The sequence below is a fragment of the Perissodus microlepis genome, chromosome 16 (genome assembly GCF_051167445.1).
Source record: "Perissodus microlepis isolate ML-2025 ecotype Zambia chromosome 16, ASM5116744v1, whole genome shotgun sequence".
In the NCBI taxonomy this organism is placed as follows: Eukaryota; Metazoa; Chordata; class Actinopteri; order Cichliformes; family Cichlidae; genus Perissodus; species Perissodus microlepis.
Genome location: NC_140476.1, coordinates 33,077,277 through 33,097,645, shown reverse-complemented (window position 1 = coordinate 33,097,645; position 20,369 = coordinate 33,077,277). Strand labels below are relative to the sequence as shown.

At 43.2% G+C, this 20,369-nt stretch overlaps 1 protein-coding gene across 3 annotated transcripts in view; it reads left to right on the top strand.

Moving 5' to 3' along the window:
* kalrna (kalirin RhoGEF kinase a) overlaps positions 1-20,369 on the top strand; it is a 154,165-nt gene that overhangs the window by 120,697 nt on the left and 13,099 nt on the right. For 2 of the 3 annotated variants that reach the window (XM_084954646.1, XM_084954648.1), the window contains exons 41-57: positions 2,600-2,803; positions 3,443-3,528; positions 4,481-4,624; positions 5,345-5,440; positions 7,075-7,193; positions 7,950-8,016; positions 8,125-8,228; positions 8,303-8,372; positions 8,479-8,565; positions 8,770-8,862; positions 9,530-9,580; positions 9,681-9,758; positions 9,868-10,053; positions 10,448-10,619; positions 11,086-11,297; positions 12,437-12,708; positions 15,502-15,664. In XM_084954646.1, the coding sequence (XP_084810772.1) occupies positions 2,600-2,803; positions 3,443-3,528; positions 4,481-4,624; positions 5,345-5,440; positions 7,075-7,193; positions 7,950-8,016; positions 8,125-8,228; positions 8,303-8,372; positions 8,479-8,565; positions 8,770-8,862; positions 9,530-9,580; positions 9,681-9,758; positions 9,868-10,053; positions 10,448-10,619; positions 11,086-11,297; positions 12,437-12,708; positions 15,502-15,664 (2,204 nt within the window). The remainder of the gene's footprint in view (positions 1-2,599; positions 2,804-3,442; positions 3,529-4,480; positions 4,625-5,344; positions 5,441-7,074; positions 7,194-7,949; positions 8,017-8,124; positions 8,229-8,302; positions 8,373-8,478; positions 8,566-8,769; positions 8,863-9,529; positions 9,581-9,680; positions 9,759-9,867; positions 10,054-10,447; positions 10,620-11,085; positions 11,298-12,436; positions 12,709-15,501; positions 15,665-20,369) is intronic. The other variant, XM_084954647.1, reaches the window with a different exon arrangement.

Below are 20,369 nucleotides of genomic sequence, written 5' to 3'. Positions count from 1 at the left end.
GCTGGCTGGCTAACCACACCCTGTGTGTTTTACTGCTGTGAGAAGCAAACACTTCTGAGATTGAAACTTGGGTTTCATTAGCACGTATGAGGATGTATGAGGATGTATGACCACGTCACACCCAACCTTCTGTTTCATTCAGCCTGATCCACAGTGCTCACTGAACCGTACACTCAACAGCAGTGTGTATGTTAGTGTGCCGTGTTGCATACTGTTGGTCGTACTGAGGTCTGATGTACTGTAATATCTGTGATTGTGACATGTTGTCACATGTTTTAGCGTCTGCAGCCCAGAAACAGACTGCTTGTGTATAAATATGACACATTCAAATACCAGATAAGAGATTGGGAGGAAGAAAAACTCCTAACTTAGCACCTATACTACAGCAGAGCACCTCAGGAGACCCCTGACCTTTAACCTCCTTCAGCTCCTGTGGGAATCTGGCACATACGGCCTCTACCCATTGCTGCCAGCTGTGTGTGTGAGAGCAGCTGATGCAGCAACTCCTGACGCGTGACTGCTATTTATTCTTCAACTCATTCACACAGTCTGATGTTTCTGGCTGTACAAGATGAATAAGACAGGAAGCACAACCAAAAGACCATGTTTACGTTTATTCATTTATATTCACCTCATAGCAACAAGGTTGTGGGTTTGAATCCAGGCAAATTTGCACTCTCCCCATGTCAGTCATGTGTCTGCTTCCTCCCACAGTCCATCGATCGAGCGATAGAAATGACAAATACCGAATAAAATGAAAACTAATGTGACACCACAGCAAAGGAAGGAGGAGTGTGAGTGCCACCTGGGAGCGTGTGTGTGTGTGTGTGTGTGTGTGTGTGTGTGTGTGTGCGTGCGACATGGCAGCTGCTGCACAGATGCTTGTTTGTGACAGACTCGCTCATCTGGACCTCTGAGTGCGTTCGTTGCCACCAGAGATGGGCAGTAACGCGTTACTGTAATCTGATTACTTTTTTCAAGTAACGAGTAAAGTAAGGGATTACTATCGCAAAAACGGTAATTAGATTACCGTTACTTTCCCGTAGGAACGCTGCGTTACTGCGTTACTAAAACCGTGATTTTTTGCGAGAATGTCTCATGACAGTGACGTAAGCGAGTGCGACGTTCGTGACAACAGCTGTGTGCAGATCAACAATGGATCATATATCGAGTGCGGGAGAGAGTATGAGCGTGCAGCGTTTAAAGCGTGGAAGTACTGACCTTACTTTGAGTTTGATTCCATAAAAAGTGACAAAAACATTAGTGTCCGTTGTGCGCGGGAAGAAAACTTCTTTTTACACCGAAAAAAACCCCTAAACAAGCTCCGCGTGCGCAACGACGTAATGGGAAACTCACAGAGAAACTCGTGGATTCTTCCACTGACCGCTGCGGCACACCTGCACCAGAGCACACCTCCGCCTACCCCACTCCTGCTTTACAGGTGAAAATAGAGCAAAAGGACCGCTAGTCTTTGATTTTATTTACTTTCTGCTGTGTTTTACTTGCATCTATTTGAAAGACTGAGTGTAAACACAAAAAATATTTTATTTTATGTGCTGGAATGTGCAGAAAATAGGTTTAAATGTTAAACTAATTTCTTCCAGTCAGAGAATGTTGCAGATAATTTAATTTTTGCTTGATGCATAAAGTTAAAAGATTAAAACTGATAAAACAAGTTAAAAAAAGGAGACTTTTCCATTTGATTACATTTTGTATGATGGATTATGCAGAAAAAGTAGAATTGGGCTGAAAGATCTATCACTTTATCACCTATTCAGGTTGTAAATCGTGTTTTTAAAAAGTAACTAAGTAACTAAGTAATTAATTACTTTTGAAAATAAGTAATCAGTAAAGTAACAGGATTACTTTTTTGGGGAAGTAATCAGTAATTAGTTACTGATTACTTTTTTCAAGTAACTTGACCAACACTGGTTGGCACAGAGCTTGGCTTTACTGTGCCTGCACATTTGTCCCCATCACAGCAGATATTTATAGCTGTACAGAAGTATTTGAAATAATTTCACATGACTGTAGTCTTGGGTCATGAGTGCAGGTGATGTGACGTGTGGATCGTGGTGGCAAACACAGAGAGCAGGATGTTTAGGCAGACCTGATGTGCTGGTTGGATTAATGTCAGTACTGCAGGATGATGCTGGGGTCTTATTCCTATCAGCTGTATACGCTGAGTGCAGAGTGGGACAAGTCGGTGCATGGTATTCCTCTTTTTTACCATGAAGAAATTGATGAGCAGGATTTATATTTTTCCAGAAACACACCGACTCTGCAGACAAAGAAGAAACACTTTGTATGTTTGTTTGTTTTTTCACTTTTGCTGCCATGATGCCAGGCCTCCCTCGGAAACGAGGCTTTAATCTCAATGAGATGTTTACCTGGATAAATACAGGACTAATAAAAATGTTCTGATACGAGTGCACGGCCCTGTCACGTTGTTTACAGTGTAAACTTACTGATTAGTGTTGAAGAGCTTAAATCCACACATCACTTTAGTATGTTGAGCACACAGCCTGAAGTCAAAGCAACAGGTTACATAACAGATGGTGTGTGTTTAAAAAATCATATGTTGTGTGACTCCTTTCAGAAAACTATACTGTTGGCGGCTCGGACGGCAAGACCGATTCGGTGGCCAACCTTCAGCCGCAGCCGTCCCTCAGCTCCCTGCAGTCCAGCTCTCCTGGTCCCAAACGCTCTGGGAACACTCTGAGGAAGTGGCTGACCAGTCCGGTCCGCCGCCTCAGTGGCAGCTCTGTTAAGAAACTTCCTAATCACAAACAGAAGAAGCCAGGTGAGAGGGGCAGAAACGGTCATGATGACATGTTAATGTGCTGCAAACACCCCCACTGTCCACAGTGAAGCTCCTTTAGCTTGTGTTTGTGGAGCCTTTACTCCCAGCTTGTGTTATTACACTGCAGCAGCTTTCCTGCTAATACGGTTTCAGTTACATTAGAGCTGCTTTCATTTGTTCATTCAGTTATTTTTAACGTTGTCATGCTTGCAGCTGCATCGCTTGTAAATGACAATGTTTGAAGAACTTTGAAAAGATGCTGCTGGATGTTTGGAGAGCGTAATGTAAAAATGACCCTCGGACTCCAAACAAGGAGTTAAAGACCAGCAACCAGAAAACACAGCGAAGTCCAAAAACCCGAGCTCAAATGTAGTGTTGTGGGAGGAGAAGTTAAGTTGGAGTAATCCACTGATTAGTCGTGAAAATGAACACAGAATGGGTGAAAAGCCGCTGCAGCTGGTGACGAGAAACTCGTTTAAGCTGTGAACAAGTCTGTGACAGCAGAGGACACAGTTCAGCTGACGGCACTCACACAGAGGAAAACTAAGACGTGCGCACAATGCCTGACACATCTTCACATCTGTGTGTGTTTGAGTGTTAAAGTGATTCTGTGACTGACTGGCTGCGACTTGTTGTCAGGGCCAGGAACAGGAAAAGAGGAAATCAGGAAGAGTATCGACCTGGGTCAGCCTGACCTTACCTTGCAGGATGATGTCACTGGTGAGGTAAGCACTGAGGGTGGTTTCATGATCTGTGTTACAAACATCGTGGCTGCTGAAGCACTGAACATTCCCAGTGCTGAGATCGTGTGATGGTGCTGGGATGGAAACAGGTACAGCTTCACCTGATTGGCCTGTCACTCACAAACTGACGCTTTCTTATTAATCGACTGACTGCAGAGATAGTGTGAGCATTTATGCCAATATATCTGTATTTATTCTGAAATATGACACGTGTGTTTCAGTAAACTTTCTCAAACTTTGTTCGTCTTATGTTTGACTTTGTCTAATGAGTGGTGTAACACTCCACTAACACAACAAACAGTGTCATTTATTTAAACTACAGCAAATCATGAACCAGGGCAGAAATGCACGTGACAAAAAAAGCTTTTACTGTCGGTGTTATCCTAAGATATACATGAGGTCATTGACATTCACATAACAGGTGGTAAATAGATGAGGTTCCTCTTTTTGTGTGAAAAGTTTTTCCTTCTCTTACGCACAAACACCCACACAGACAAACATGATCACAGCCATGGGTCCCTCCCTGATGGACGAATGCGTTTTATTCTGTATCCGCAGTGTTAGCGAGAAAATATGATGACATCAGTGTTTCTGAGCCTCTACGTGACCGAGTGTCACCATGAAAGGATCCACAGAAATAAATCGATTTGGAAAAACAATAAGTTTCGATTGCTTAACGAGGTTTATTTAAAAGCCCGAACCATGAAGCACGAGAGCTTATGATTCGTCATTGCTTCTGCAAATGAAATAAGCTCTGTCATTGATGTCAGACTGGTTTTATAGAGAGCTGAACTCTCCAGGAACAGCTGCCACTTTGTTTTATTAGTGAAAAGATATGTGGCTCATAGATGGCACAGTCATGTTATATCTTACTATCAGTGGGACCAGTAACGTGGTACGTAACCAGCTGCTGATGCTGTGTGTCTCCTCTCAGAGAGTCATCAGCAGAGATGGCAACATCCTGTCTAAGACGTCTGGGATGCAGAGTGGTGGGGAGGAGGAGCAGGATGAAGACGCCCACACCCCTCTGCCTCCCCGTATGAAGATCATCAACGACCCATCAGATCCTGATGACAAGGTAATTCGGCCCAGGAGAGTTTTTCCCTTAGGTTACATCTTAACCTCCCAGACAGGCTGCTGTAGGTCTGGCTTAGGTCAGCCTGTAATTACACAAGTGTTACCTGTGGGAAATATGCTGTTACTTACACTCGTGGTTTACTCTGATCAGCTGCTTAAAGTATAAAAACAGATGATTTTGTGTGACCAGCTGAACCACGTTCTGCTCGTCTGTTTCGATCTGCTGTCTAATAAACGGGGCTGGGTTTGGTAAACGGACTGATTCTTATATAGCGCTGTTCTACATACAACATGCCTCATTCACCCACTCACACCCACTCATACAAGCACTTCTAAACACAAGTGCAACTAATAAACATTCACACACATTCACACTCTGATGAACGCATCGCAGGGCAATTTGGGGTTAGTATCTTGCCCAAGGATATTTGGCATGCAGACTGGGGAAGCCAGGAACCACCAACCTTCCAGTCAGTAGCTGATCTGCTCTGCCGCCTGAGCCACCCCACAGTTTGTTTCTTTTTTTAACTGGCTGTAATCACCAGCTTCAGGCACTGACATCGATCTTGGAGCGTGTCCATCTGTAGCTGCTTTCTTCTGCCAATTAACAGATTTTCCCTCCTTCCTGCTCTTTGTTTCTTTGATTTTCTCTGTATTTCTTTCTTATCATTCTAATATTTAATAAATACCTATACTTTCTGTTCCCCCTGTCCTCTCTCAGTCTTCGTCCTTGCTCACCTCTCTGCAGTCTTCCTCTGAGGTGCCCAGTGCTGCAGAGCTAGTTAGCGCCATAGAGAAACTGGTTAAAACCAAGATGGTGAGTGTGTATGTTAGTTAGCACTAACAGGTGCTCTTCTTTGTTCATTTTAAAATGACTTGTGACGTCCACACAGTGAAGGCACGCGATGTGCCGACCGCTCCAGCCTGTCTGCTGTCTAATGAAACTAATACACTATGTTATGAAAAGTATGAACTTGAGTGACAACCATAGGGTTTAATATGATGACTGCTCACCCTGCTGGGGTGTTATGTGACTCCAGTTAGAAAACTATACTGTTGGCGTCTCTGACAGCAAGACTGAGTCAGTGGCCTCCAGCCCTCAGCTCGCTCTGGGAACACTCTGAGAAAGTGGTTTCCACAAGGTTTAGCAGTGTGCATGAAAGCATCTTGGTATGCTGTTCTTATGGTAGACAGAGGTGTGATTAGTCACGCCAAAGAACACGTCTCCACCGCTCTAGAGTCCAGCCTGCTTTACACCACTGCATCTGATGCTTTGCACTGGGTCTTGTAAGGCTTGGATGCTCTGCCATGAAAACCCAATCCATGAAGCTCTATATGCTCTGTTCTTGAGCTTATCTGAAGTTCACATGAAGTTTGGAGGTCTGCAGTGCTCGACCATGACTGCGTCCAATTCACTGAGCTCCTGAGAGCGACCATTCCTGTTGGCAGAGGCAGTCTGGACGCCAGGTGCTTGTTTTCCTACACCTGTGGCCACAGCACAGACTGGAACACCTGAGTTCAGTGAGTTGGATGGGTGAGGGAATACTTCTGGCAACATAGCTTTGGAGCACTTTGTAGTCTGTTAACCAAGTGATGGTAAAAATTCATGTTCATTCTCAGCTGCTTTTGTTTGTGATAAATGGAGGTCCACAGTCTGGCGGTGTGTTCATGTGGACCTGGTACTACAACAGAAACATCCGGACTTGTCTTTGTCATAGACTGTACATAAAAGGTTGAGATCACAAGTGAAGCAAGTAAGAAAGGCCTTTAAAGCTGCCCTATTTCTACAATAAAATAGAATAGAACAGAATAGAATAGCCCTCTATTGTCATTGTACGTGTACAAGGAAATTGTGGGTGCTCCACACTAACTGTGCACAATTAAAATATAAATAGTAAGACGGCAAATCTGAGAAACAGGAGGAATAGATCCAACCCGAGAGAGCGGCACAGAGTAGAGAGACTCCTGGGACAGGCTGGCTTAAGCTTTAGTGTTGTTCCTTCTTGGCCTCGTCTTTCTTCAATAACAGATTTTAATCTCAGGAAACTTTCTGGAAAATAAATAAAAGAATAAAAGTGTCTTTTGGATCCCAGCGTGTCTCTGAATGTTTCACTGCTGCATGTATGAAATGTATGTGCTGTGGAGTTTCCGTAGACAGACTTGCAGAGACATTTACTGCTGAGCTGATTACTCTCTGCTATCATCTAATAGACACGATTTGCAATGAAACAAAGCAGAAGTGTCAGTTTGCTGCTGCAGTGTTCACAGACAGCAGCTGTCAGCGCGCATGTTTGAAGCTCCTGCTGCCCTCTGCTGGCATCACACGTGTTTGTGTGGTTTGATTATGTAGAGTTGTTACATATTCAACATCTGAGTATGCTGAATGTTACTGATATTGATAGAAATCAGTGGGACATAATCACCTGAACTCTGATCCTCTCATGTCTGCAGAGTCTAGAACCAGGGGTGTACCCGGGGTTTACCCCTCTCTGTCCGCCTGAACAAACCACTCCTGTTCAGCCACGCAACCCTGAACAGGAGCAGAGAGCAAAAGCTATGAGAGGACGGATGTAAGTACTGCGACTCTTTCTTCTATTTTGAACTGCTTCGAATTTAGAAAATGGAGTGTAGCCTTAGTTCAGCAATAGCACAGCCACAGATCAGCTGATCTGGATTCTGTTCAGTATAACTTACTACAGACAGAATTGTCAATCTTTTGTTAGAGTCCAGGTATTGAAGGTGGATGAGTTTAGCTGGGGGTCAACCGAGTAACAGACAGTGCACAAGAGATGAAGAGGCTGGAGGCGGGTGGAGATGAGTGTCAGGGGTGATTTGTGACAGGATAGCAGCAAGAATGAAAGTGAAACTTTGCAACGTGGTAGTGACAAAAAACACGAGGTGGAAGCTGTAGGGGGCGGAGCTGAAGATGCTTAGAGTGGGAGTGACCGGGAGGGACAGCAATGAGTAGATTACAGTCTCCACTTCACCCTAAGGCAGGGGTGTCCAACTCCTGGGGCCGGTGTCCTGCAGGTTTTAGATCTCACCCTGGACACCCTGCACGCCTGAATCAAATGATTAGTTCATTCCCAGGCCTCTGGAGAACTTCAAGACATGAGGAGGTCAAGGACACATCTAAAACCTGTAGGACACCGGCTCTGGAGGCCTGGAGTTGGACACCTCTGCCCTAAGGAGAGAGTGAGATGGAGGCAGATGTTGGAACCTCAAGAAATAACCATGTTTACAGTGTGAAGCATTCACTAAGGCACTAGTCCTCTGTTGCAGCAGGAACAGGAGCTCTGTGTTAACTTAGCTGTTTTTTAACACAGGTTTGTTCTGAACGAGCTGATTCAGACAGAGAAGGACTATGTCAAAGACCTGGGCATCGTGGTGGAGGTGAGTGCTTCTGCAGAATCATTCTGTGCGGCGGTCTCCTGCCATTTAAACAAAGAACATCAGGAAATGTACATTTGGGTTCAAAAGTTATCAACACTTTGACTGCAGGGGTTCATGAAGAGGATCGAGGAGAAGGGCGTCCCAGACGACATGAAAGGAAAAGACAAAATCGTGTTTGGGAACATCCACCAGATTTATGACTGGCACAGAGAGTAAGTCGAGTGTCGGCTGGAAATGATGGCGTGAAGGACGGGGCGAGGGGATAGTAACAATCTTTATCTGTCAGTTTCTTTGTAGGAGAACTGGAGAAATGCCTGGATGACCATGAACACCTCCCTGAGCTCTTCATTAAACACGTTAGATAAACACTGTGTCGTGATTGTGTCACCGCACTAGAGTACATTTGTAATCTCTGCTGTCCCAGTGATTTGCTCTCTAATCAAAGCTCCTTTGTCTTTACAGGAGAGAAGGCTCCACATGTATGTTGTTTATTGTCAGAATAAGCCCAAGTCAGAGTTCATCGTGGCAGAATACGACACGTATTTCGATGTAGGTGAAGCTTTGATTCTCTTCATCATTAGCAGAAGGTGTGCAGTGTGATCTAAACAGCAATATTCTTTTACATTCATCCTCGATATGAAATGCAGGGACGATCCTCAGTTATCTGGACTGATACTGTCTTTGTGTGATGTTATTGGGAGTATTTGTGTGAAGTGGACAAAAGGACACACAGTTCGGTTATTTCTCTTCCAGGGAATCCAACAAGATATCCAGTCCAGGTTGTCCATCAGTGACTTCCTCATCAAACCAATCCAGAGAATCACCAAATACCAGCTTTTACTGAAGGTGACAGACACACACAGTCTCTCCTTATCACAAAAGAAAATGCCAAAGAGCGTAACTGTGCTCCACATGTTACTCTAACTCTAACCTGACTTACTGTCCTTTACATTATCGTTTACATTTCTGCATATTGAAGCTTTAACATTTCTTTGGCCAAGAGGAACTGTTTTTGCTGTTTTTGTTGTTTTTACAGTTTTTACTGTTTTTGCTGTTTTTACAGTTTTTACTGTTTTTGCTGTTTTTACTGTTTTTACTGTTTTTTCTGTTTTTTACTGTTTTTGTTGTTTTTACAGTTTTTACTGTTTTTGTTGTTTTTACTGTTTTTGCTGTTTTTTTCTGTTTTTGTTGTTTTTACTGTTTTTACAGTTTTTACTGTTTTTGTTGTTTTTACAGTTTTTACAGTTTTTACTGTTTTTGTTGTTTTTACTGTTTTTGCTGTTTTTTTCTGTTTTTGTTGTTTTTACTGTTTTTACAGTTTTTACTGTTTTTGCTGTTTTTGTTGTTTTTACAGTTTTTGTTGTTTTTACAGTTTTTGCTGTTTTTGCTGTTTTTGTTGTTTTTACAGTTTTTGCTGTTTTTGCTGTTTTTGCTGTTTTCCCTATTAGATTAAAGTGTTGATGGTAGCAAGCTTGGTTAGACTGATTAAAGTTGGGCTTCTCTTCTTCCTCAGGATTTCCTGAAGTACAGCTCAAAGGCAGGAATGGACTGTGAACAAATTGAGGTAAAAATGTAAAATGCTTTTCAATCCGGCATGTTTGTGCTGACACATCCTCCTCAAATGAAAAACTAAATCTAAATATCTCTGTCCACAACTTTTACAGAAAGCAGTAGATTTGATGTCTCAGGTCCCGAAACTGTGTAATGACATGATGAATTTGGGTCGGCTGCAGGGATTTGAGGTAAGTTTTGTGGGTCTTCACAGTGACATGTACTGCACACACTATGACATGTGTGGCGTGCTGTAAAGCCTAAGAGAGTAATGTTTTTATCAACCTGGTTTCTCTGCAGGGGAAACTGACCAGTCAGGGCAAACTGCTGCAGCAGGAAACCTTTTTTGTAACGGTGCAAGATGCCGGCGTTCTGTCCCGCTCGAAGGAACGACGAGTCTTCTTGTTCGAGCAAATCGTGATCTTCAGTGAGCTGCTGAGAAAAGGCTCGTCCACACCTGGCTACCAGTTCAAAAAGAGCATCAAGGTATTACAAAAAGTGGGTTACAGGTCTGTGATCAGTGAACTGGTTTAATCTCATGAAGAACACAAAAGCTCACAGATGTCCTGACTTCAGTCTTTAAAACCAGGTTTTCATCCACATTTGATCATGTTGGACAAAATCATTGGCGAGCACAGAGCAGCGTGTGTGTAGATGGTTGCAATAAAGCTGTGCCCATGTTTGTGTGCATGCAGTATGTTTATCACAAAGACACAGCAGACTGTGTGTATATGAGCAGGTCATACTGAAAAATGAGAATATACATAGACCTCCTAGCGAGCTCCTCGAACCACGCCCTCCTACAGGCTCCTGCAGGAGAGGACCTGGTGGTTTGTGGGATGGTGTTGGTCTAACACTGTAAACTATCTTTTCCACGCAGGTATCCTACTTGGGTCTGGAGGACAGTGTGGATAATGATCCCTGTAAGTTTGTGTTGCTGAGTCGCGGATCATCGGAGCGTTTCACCCTGCAGGCAGCCAATGTTGACATTAAGCAGGTCTGGGTCCAACACATTCAGGAACTCCTGGATGCTCAAAGCAACTTCCTGTCTGGTGAGGAAACACTGAGGATCTTTGTGTTCAGCAGAATATTACTTTGTTTTCACTCGAGCTTCACGTTTGTGAAAGCACGTTACAGGTTTTTTGTTATTTTCTCCTAAATTTTAAGGATGCTACTTTTAATTTTTAACCTAGCATGCTTTAAAAAAATGATTGTACAAACTGGCACATAAACGAGAAGACGGTTGCTTTCTGGCTGTGATGCCTTCACCACCTAAAATAAAACTGCCATGATCATAAAGTAGTTTAGGTGGAAACATGACAAAGCCTGATGTCTGTCACTTCCTTAAGCTCGTTCCCAAAAGTAGGCAACCCATCCAAACAAAAATAATGACCCCCGTGTTTTCTGTCTTACATTTAACAGAAATGCAATTTGTGTGTGTCTTCAACAAAATGTCCTGAAATATGTCCCCTGTTGTACTTAAATGAGCCTCATCTAAAGTGCTTTTTCTGTCTGTAGCTCTGCAGTCACCCATCGTCTACCACAATCAGCAGAGTGGAGGAGGCAACAGCTCATCGCTGACCAGAAACCGCTCGTCCTCAGGGAATCAAACTACCGCGTCCTCTCACAGCCGACCCTCGTCAGTGGTCGGCCTCTGCAGTACGGAGAAGGGGAAGAGCCAAGTCAAAGTCTCCACCTCTAATGGAGGTTCATCGTGTTTTGACTCCATGGTGAGTGTGTGCAGGTTATATGATTATCAGCTTACCTTTATTTTTTTAATTTGTTTTACTTTTAATTTGAGGATTTTATTCTTTTGTTTTTGGTTATTTGGATTTAGAATTTTGTGTTGGTCTCATCTAAGCACAGCCTGCAGACTGCACCAGGCACTCGCTAAACTGGGGCACTAAACAGACTTTTGTAAGTCAAAATGTAGGCTACTGCAGGTGTAGCAGCAGTTCAGTTTGTGTGTATGTCGGCTTGTCCATGTATGATTTGTTCTAATAGCCCAGTTTTCATCCATACGTCCTGGTTCCTCCATACCTGACACAGACTTTGTTAAACCAGTAAAAGCTGGTATGGCTTTGGTTATGAAGGCCGGCCCGTGGGGTCTGATCCATAGCTCCATAGCTCCACCATGATAGGGGCAACAATGGGCACGTGAGCATCAGCACATCAGAGTCTGATGAATCACGTTTTCATTGACACAACATCAGTGATGCACGTGTGCAGGTGCATCACTGATAGGGAACACTTGGCACTGTGGGAGGAAGGCAAGCCGAGACTGTTGCTTTGGGCAGAACCTTGGCTACGTATCACCCTCCTAAGTACTGTTGCAGATCATGTTTAGCACTCTCTGCAAACAGCTGATCTAATAAAGTTTCTAATATACCATCAGGTGTGTCAAAGATGCTCAATGCAGCCACAAATGAAGCACCTTAGTTTGGGCTTGAAACCAAGTATAACTACAACTAAACTGCTTTTGTTCATTTTTCTTCTCGTTGTTTTGACTCGGCTCCCATCTCCTCGTCACAGTATTGGATCAGTTATGCCTCTTTGTTAATTATTATTATTGTTCGTAATAATAATAATTTGATTTTAATAAAATGAGCGTGTGCTGCTGATTAAAGTAATGAAACCTGTGTTCACTGCTGTTCTCCCTCCACTCCTGCTCCTCAGCCCTGAACTCCCTCTGCTCCTCCTCAGGTTGACACCAGCTGTATCACAGCATTTCTGTTATCCAGCCCACAGACGCTCCTTAACCTCATCCTCAATTGTCCACATTGTGTCTCCTCCATCCTGCTCCTCTTTTTCTTCTGCCTTTCCTTTCCCTCGTCCTGTCGGCCATTCTTTCCTTCCCTCCTGTCTGCAGGACAACAACGACATCACTTCCACCATGCTGGTCACTCAGGACTACTCGGCGCTCAAAGAGAATGAGATCTGTGTCAGTCAAGGAGAGACCGTTCAGGTCATGGCCACCAATCAGCAGAACATGTACCTCGTTTACCGGCCAGCCAACAGCCAGTCGCCTGCCGCGGAGGGCTGGGTGCCAGGACACGTCTTAGGCCCGCTCACAAAGCCCATTAAAGACTCTTCTTCTACTTGCTCCTTCTCAGCAGCCGTAACAGATGCCAACAACATCAAGTAAGTCCCCACCCACCCCGCACATCTTTCCCTGCAGACTGAAGCACTTCTGGTTGGGCTTGAAACCAAGTATTCGGATTGAATGAGAGGACTAAGCTGACAAAGGTCTGTCTAAATGTTTTTGTTCTTTACTCTGACTCTGTTTCCATCACCAGCTCCTCAGCTGTCTGCATCCTGTGTTTAAAAAGCAAACACAAAAAAATGTTGGACTTTGTTTTTTCTTGTTTTGAAGGTACAGAGTTGTTCTCTAACTGTCCATCAAGCTGCTGCAATGACTTTGATTTCTTGAGCCGGTCACTTATCGGCTCTGTGTCAATGAGGTTTAAACAAAAAAGCAAAATAAAAAAAGGTTTTGAGGCTTGAAACTAACAAAAAAAAGAAAAACAGCTGAAAACGTCGAGGTGATTCCCACAGAAATAGACAGGATAGAAAAAACTTGTACCTTGTTCCTAACTGGAAACCAGAAAGTGAAAAGTACTCGTGTGGAGCTAAAACCGACTTTTTACTTCAGTTCCTAACACTCTGCATTTTCTTCTGTTTTTGTACTTTTTTTTTTATTTTTCCTGCTTTCTGTAAAAAAAACAAACAAAAAACCCCACCTCACCTGGGTCATTACGGTGGCCTCAGTCCTGTTCTCCACACAGATGTTTGTTTATTCCTCTTATTGTTGCTGCCCTACTAATAATTATTTTATTCCACGGACAAAGTTGTATTTAATTCTTTTTTTTGTGTTGAATTTATGTTGGCAGTTCACTGTACAGAGTAAAAACATTGACTGAGGCTCTACAACATTCCTGTTTTTGTTTTGTTTTGTTTGTTTTTGTTTTGTTTTTTTTAACTAAAAAAAACCTTTTGCACTATTTATGACAAGAAAAATATGAATGAAGTCAGGCTGTGCAATATGTTTGGTGGCAAGGTCAGCATTGTACTCTTGGTAGTCTATTAATAATACTGATTTTAAATTTGTTAAATAAACCTTTTGGACTTGAGCACGAGTTAACAAAGCGGTGTCAAGGTGAAGATGTTTTATTTGACATTTGGCTGATGATGGGTGACGGTTTGTAGTAGTTTTTAATATTTGTAAATAAACCACAACAGCAAATGTGAACCCGAGTGTCTGCCTGCATGTGTGTTGCACTGTTATACCATTTTAGAAGTAAAGCTCTCTTAAAATGAGCCAAACATCATCACAGAGACAAGTTTTTGTAACAAAAATAAATGTAAAGGTAAAAAAAAGCTTTTTAAAAAGACCAAAACTATCAACAGATATTAGCAGAACGTGAAGAAGTAACGACGGCGATCTCATATCCACACCTGAAGCTGAAATACATGCATAGAAATACAAATACTACACTACTGTACAGAATACCACCTTGAGTCCAACCTGAGAAGTGTCAGCATTGTTTAGGTCGGTGTACAGGAGAGAAAGAAGTTGACGGACACAGAAATATCAGACTAGTTCAAAGTTGTCATCCAAGCAGACTTTGTGCTGATTCCAGCTCTGCTTATTGGCAAGTTTCTAGATGAAAGATTTCTGTTAAGGTTTTAATGCCAAGAACCAAAAATCCCCACAGCCACACTGTAGATTCAGGTATATAAACCATTTACTGCGTTTTGTTCCTGTTTGGTTAATTTCAGCTTTTTGTGTATGTTGTTACATTTGATTTCTGTTTCGTTTCAGTTTTCACTAACCTCACGGTTTGACACTCCACAGAAGTTACAAACTCTAAACTCTCTTTAAGTGGTTTAAACTTCAGAGCTTTGAATAAATGTAGCAGCATTTGGTAACTGAACAAACTGTAAAGCCTTTAAAATCTTCTCAGAGAATAACTGTGGTTTATTCTCAGCTGCTTTTTCTCCTTGATGTGTTTTTAGGAGCTAACTTTGCACTCTCTGCCTCACCTGTGTGTTTGGGGGGTTTAAAAAAACCAACCCACAAGCTGCAGCTCGTAGTTTGGTTGTTTGGTTTTTTAAAGGCCTGGAGGATTCCCATTAAGAGAACTCATGACCCGTAGAGCCACATTAATGGGTGATACGAGAGCCTGGAATAAATCAAAATGACTAACACAAGGTTAGAGGTGAACAAAAGAGATTTATGTAACTTTCGTTTTTAAGCTGCATCGCATTGACGTGGACGGGAAGTCCTACTAATCATAACTATGTATTTAAAGTTTACAGGAACTATAAAAGGTTGAATTTAACAAATTAAAAACATCTACGTACAAGAATTAGTGCAATGAAGTCCAGCTGTGTCAATAAAGTCAGAACTCTGTCATCTGCTCTAATGTTCGTCTTCATGAACCAGAAGAGTCTGGCTGCAGATTCAGGGACTGGTCCTGTCTGGATTTTCTCAGACTCGAGGTGTACAGACATTCTTTCTGTTAAAAAGTGTTTTTTGTTTGTTTTTGTTATTGCAGTAGCCTACATTGTCATGTTTGTAGAGAATGTATTTTTGCTTTGTTGGAGGCTAACATCCAGAAGAGCAGTTTTGGGATGCTTCAGGTACTTCCTAAAAGATTTCCAAATGTATGTAAACATCTTTCAGTCTTACAATAACTCATAAACTGAAAACAACATGTCCAAGATGACAAAAGTTCAAACCCCAATAGATAATTTATCGATACTATTGTGGTCTTGTCTCTATCTATTCACCTTATGAAGCATTACGTCATGTCATAAGCTGTCACCATAGCAACCTGACAGGTACGTTGCTGCTGCAGCCAGACTCAGCTGGACACCTCTGAGCTTCACTTTGATTGGCTGGTTGATGTTTGTTGTTCCCATACTGTACAGGAAGTCTCTGTCGTGGAACACACTGCGTGCCAGGAAGCGCGCTGAAGACAAGGATGCCTTCTCAGTAGGGGTCAAAGGTCAGGAGAATGGCCTTCTCCGTAAGCCTAAAGAAATCACTCCTCCTACCCTGTTCGCCTCGTCCGACCCTGTGGTGAAAGGCAAAGTGAGTAAAGCAGGCCGACGGTGCGCACTGGTGATATTATGTGTGTGCCAAAACCCCTCACCTCCACCGCCCCACTCGGTTTATGTTCTTTGTCCTAACCTCAGTTTGTGTGCGTGTGTGCAGAAACCCGTAGACACACACACAGGTAGTAGATGTGTCTCAGTGGGACTCCAGGAGTGGTTCTCAACCTGCATGACGCATGAATTCAGACTGATCGGTTTTATTTCTTGGGATCACGTCTGTCCTACGGGACCACGATTTCTCTATTAAAAACACTTTACTGGCTGCAGCTGATGGAGTTACAGAGTAGCACAATTACTGCCATCGACAAAATCTCGAGCATTGCATTGTGGGAGAGACTGACTGGGATATTTTGTGGAATCTCTGGAACAAATGATTGACTCATAATTCAGTCAAAAGACCAGGAGTGACATACTGTTAAAGATTTTCTTGGAGTGGTAACTGGATATGCAGGAAGCCAAACATATATCACAGGTAAACTGTCAGTCATTTGCAGTATTGAAGAGTTATAAAGAGCTCTAAATATCTATATAGTTATATAGAGCTTTATCATATTCTGCTCTGCACATTAGCATGTTCATTTATGCTACATTACCCAGTATTTGCTTCTAAAAGTTGCTTTAATTCAAGGCTTTTTTCCCCCAAAATTTTGTATTAACTGTTGAGGAATGGCAGCAGGTGTTATTATAATCATCCATTCAGAGGCTCAAAACTCATTGGTTAGTTTGCACTGCCAGCAGTTTCATGGCCTTTTGAGGTCTGCAGCCTCTTTATTTTGTAACAAATGAAACTTGAGCTTTTCACTGTGAAAGAGGAAGTTGTCTAGTTTTTCAGCCTAATGATATTTTAAATATAATATAGACATAAAGTATTCAGAATGAGCTCAAACATGTGTAGCAGTAATGTTAATCTGTTAAACACTGATGTGTTGTAAGGTGTTTGTTTCCTAAAGGAATGGTTTGAAAAATACTTCCACTACTTATATTTTTCATCTAATAATAAATATTTTTCTGGTAATATATTTATTTCTTTAACAATAAAAGTAATGATATTTCACAGATCTTGTGTCAGGAAGGAGTGCAGAAAGGTAAGACTGCCCATGTAGAGTACAGATCCAGTTTATCTTGCTAACAAGCGGAGGATGATATCTTTGCTTGTGTGTGTGGCAGATGGCTCGTTTCCATCTGCACTCCACTGCCCAGAGCAGTGTGTCCACCTCCGTACTCGACCGTGGGGATGTTGTTATTTGGTTCATATTAAGGATTTCTCTTCATTGAAAATTCTGAGTTGTAGGGGATCAATTACTTATTTCACTCAGTTACAGATCAATTTATAACTTTTATGTGTTTTTCTGGAATTTTGGTTGATAGTCTTTCTCTCTCCATTAAAATGAAACTACCATTTAAATTAGAAATCATCCGTTTCTTTGGGAGCAATCTTGCAAAGAAATTCAGCATCATTATTTTCCCCTTTGTAATATCTACTTAGACCTTGTTGAAGTCAGTTGGCTAAATCCAAAAAGAGCAGTGAATTTTAGCTGGTCACAGCCTTTATACAAAATATACTTGTGCTCACATTAGAAATTAGGCTACAGGTGTATGAAATCAAGCACCTAGGAATGTAGACTTTGTAAAAGAATGATCCGCTCTGAAAATTTCAGTGTGCTACAGTGATAGGACACCACCTGTGCAAGAAGTCCAGTCGTGAAATGCTGAGGCACATAGTGTGCCAAGGTCAACCACCTTTGGGAAGATGAGGAATAGCTCATGATTTGAAGTATATCACATCCTCTGCCATGGTACGGGCAATCTTATGGCATGTATGACTCAAAGCATACTGCAAAAGCAAACCAAGTTTCTAATTGCACTGAAATTACCTTTAATCGCCAACCCAACCAGATGTTTTTCATTTTAATGAAGGCAAAACTGAAGGCAGAGAACTCCACAATCAAACAGCAACTGCACTAAACCCATAGCAGAGCATCTCAAGAGAGGAAACAGCGTTTGGTGATGTCCAAAAACAATTCTTATATGATTCATTTGGCAACTTAATTTTAAGCCTCTATTTTTTTAATTCCTGGTTTTAGCACAATTGGATACGTCGTGTGACACTTTATGTGTTGCATTTAATGCTCCTCATTCATTTTAAAAAGCTGATCTCCAGTAGTATCAATCAGTGAACAGCTGCAGTTGATCTTGTTGGCAGTGATGTAGGCTGTGGCTGGATATAGACTTCAGCGGTGATTCAGTGTGTGGTGCTGTGAATACTGTATGTCTATGCAAGACTGTTGGAAGATGCAGTGATTTTATGAAAGAATTTTTCTTATTAACATAGTATAATCAAAACAGAGCTGCTGCATGTATATGTATTACAACCATGCAACTTATGCTGCAGCCATAAGAATATCAGCGCAGCCAAAATCTTGGCTGCAGTCATAATCACAAATGCAATCTCTTTTTGAGAGATTTAACATATCAGATATACATTTCCTTTTTGTATATATATCTAGCGTTATAATAATCTTATGAAGACAGATACTCTAAGATCCATCCATCGATCTTCTTCCGCTTATCTGAAGCTGGGTCGTGGAGGCAGCAGCCTAAGCAGAGAAGCCCAGGCCTCCTTCTCCCCATCCACCTCCTCTAGCTTGTCCAGGGGAACACCAAGGCCTTCCCAGGCCAGCCGAGAGATATAATCTCTCCAGCGTGTCCTGGTTCTGCCCTGGGGGGCCGCCTGCTGGTGGGACATGCCCAGAACACCTCACCCAGGAGGCGCCCAGGAGGCATCCTTGTCAGATGCCCGAACCACCTCAGCTGGCTCCTTTCAATGTTGAACACCTCCTGGATGGCCGAACTCCTCACCCTATCAGTAAGGGAGAGGCCATCCACCCTTCGGAGGAAGCTCATTACTGCCACTTTTCTCCGCAATCACATTCTTTTGGTCACTACCCACAGCTCGTGACCATAGGTGAGGGTAGGGACGTAGATCGACCGGTAAATTGAGAGCTTCGCTTTTTTCTGCATCACTGCAGCCGCAGCACTAATCACCACCCTGTTGATCTCCCGTCACTCATAAACAAGACCCCGAGATACTTAAACTCCTCCACTCAGGGTAGGAGCTCTTCCCTGACCAGGAGTGGGCACTCCACCCTTTTCCAGCTTAGGACCATGGCCTCACACTTGGAGGTGCTGGTTCTCATTCCCACCGCTTCAGATTCGCCTGTGAACCATTCAAGTGCAAGTTGGAGGCCATCACCCAATGAAGCCAACAGAACCACATCATCTGTGAAAAGCAGAAATGAGATTCTGAGACGACCCAAATGAAAGCCTTCCGCCACTTGGCTCTGCCTAGAAATTCTGTCCATAAAGATTACGAACAGAATCTGTGACAATGGGCAGAGTCTATCACTCACCGGAAACGATTACTTATTGCTCATGGCTATGCGGACCAAGCTCTTGCAACGGTTGTTTAAGGATCAAATGGCCTGTAGCAATGGGCCAGACACCCCATACTCCCGTAGCACCTCCCATAGCACACTCTGAGGGACACAGTCGAATGCCTTCTCCAAGTCCACAAAGCACATGTAGACTGGTTGGGCAAACTCCCATGCACCCTCAAATATCATTGAGTGGGTAAAGAGCTGATCCAGTGTTCCACAACCAGGACGAAAACTGCATCGTTCCTCCTGTATCCGAGGTTTGACTAATGGATGAACTTTCTTTTCCAACACCCTGGCATAGACTTTCCCAGCGAGGCTGAGGAGTGTGATCCTCCTATAGTTGAAACACAACCTTCTTAAAGATGGGGACCACCACCCTGGTCTGCAAATCCAGAGGTACCGCCCCTGATCTCCACGCAACATTGTAGAGGATTGTCAACCAAGACAGCCCTATAACATTCAGAGCCTTCAGGAATTCAGGGCGAACCTCATCCCTCAGGGGCCCTGCCACCAAGGAGTTATTTAACTGCCTCAGTGACCTCACCTGCGGAGAAAGAACCCCTTGTCCCCAGAGTCTGCTTCCTCCACGGAAGACATGCCAGTGGGGTAAAGAAGATCCTCGAAGTATTCCAGCCACCCGACAATGTTCTCAGTTGAAGTCAGCAGTGCTCCACCCGCACTATACACAGTGCAGGTAGAGCACCACTTTCCCCTCCCGAGTCGCCTGGCCATTTGCCATAATCTCTTTGAGGCCATCCAAATGTCTTTTTCCATGGCATCTCCAAACTCCTCCCACACCCAAATCTTTGCTTCAGCTACTGCCCAAGCCATGTTCCGCTTGGCCTGTTGGTACCTATCAGCTGCCGCCGAAGTCCCACGGGCTAACCAAGCCAGATAGGACGTCCTGGTGCCATATATACTTATAGACACCCTTAAGTTCAGACATGGTGTTCATTATTGACAACAACAACAAAATGCTGCTCTGGTTCAGATCTCACTGCTGTTGCCCACATGAACGTTGAAGTCTCCCAGTAGTACAACAAAGTCCACAGGTGGAGCATCCTTGAGCACGCTGCCCAGGGACTCCAAGAAGGCTGGGTGCTCTGAACCGTCGTTCAGCGCATAAGCACAGACGACAGTCAGGACACATTCTCCGACCCAAAGGTGCAGGGAACAAACCCTCTCGTCCACCAAGAGAAACACCATAGTACAGGCAGCAAGCCGAAGGGGATACCAGGATACTCA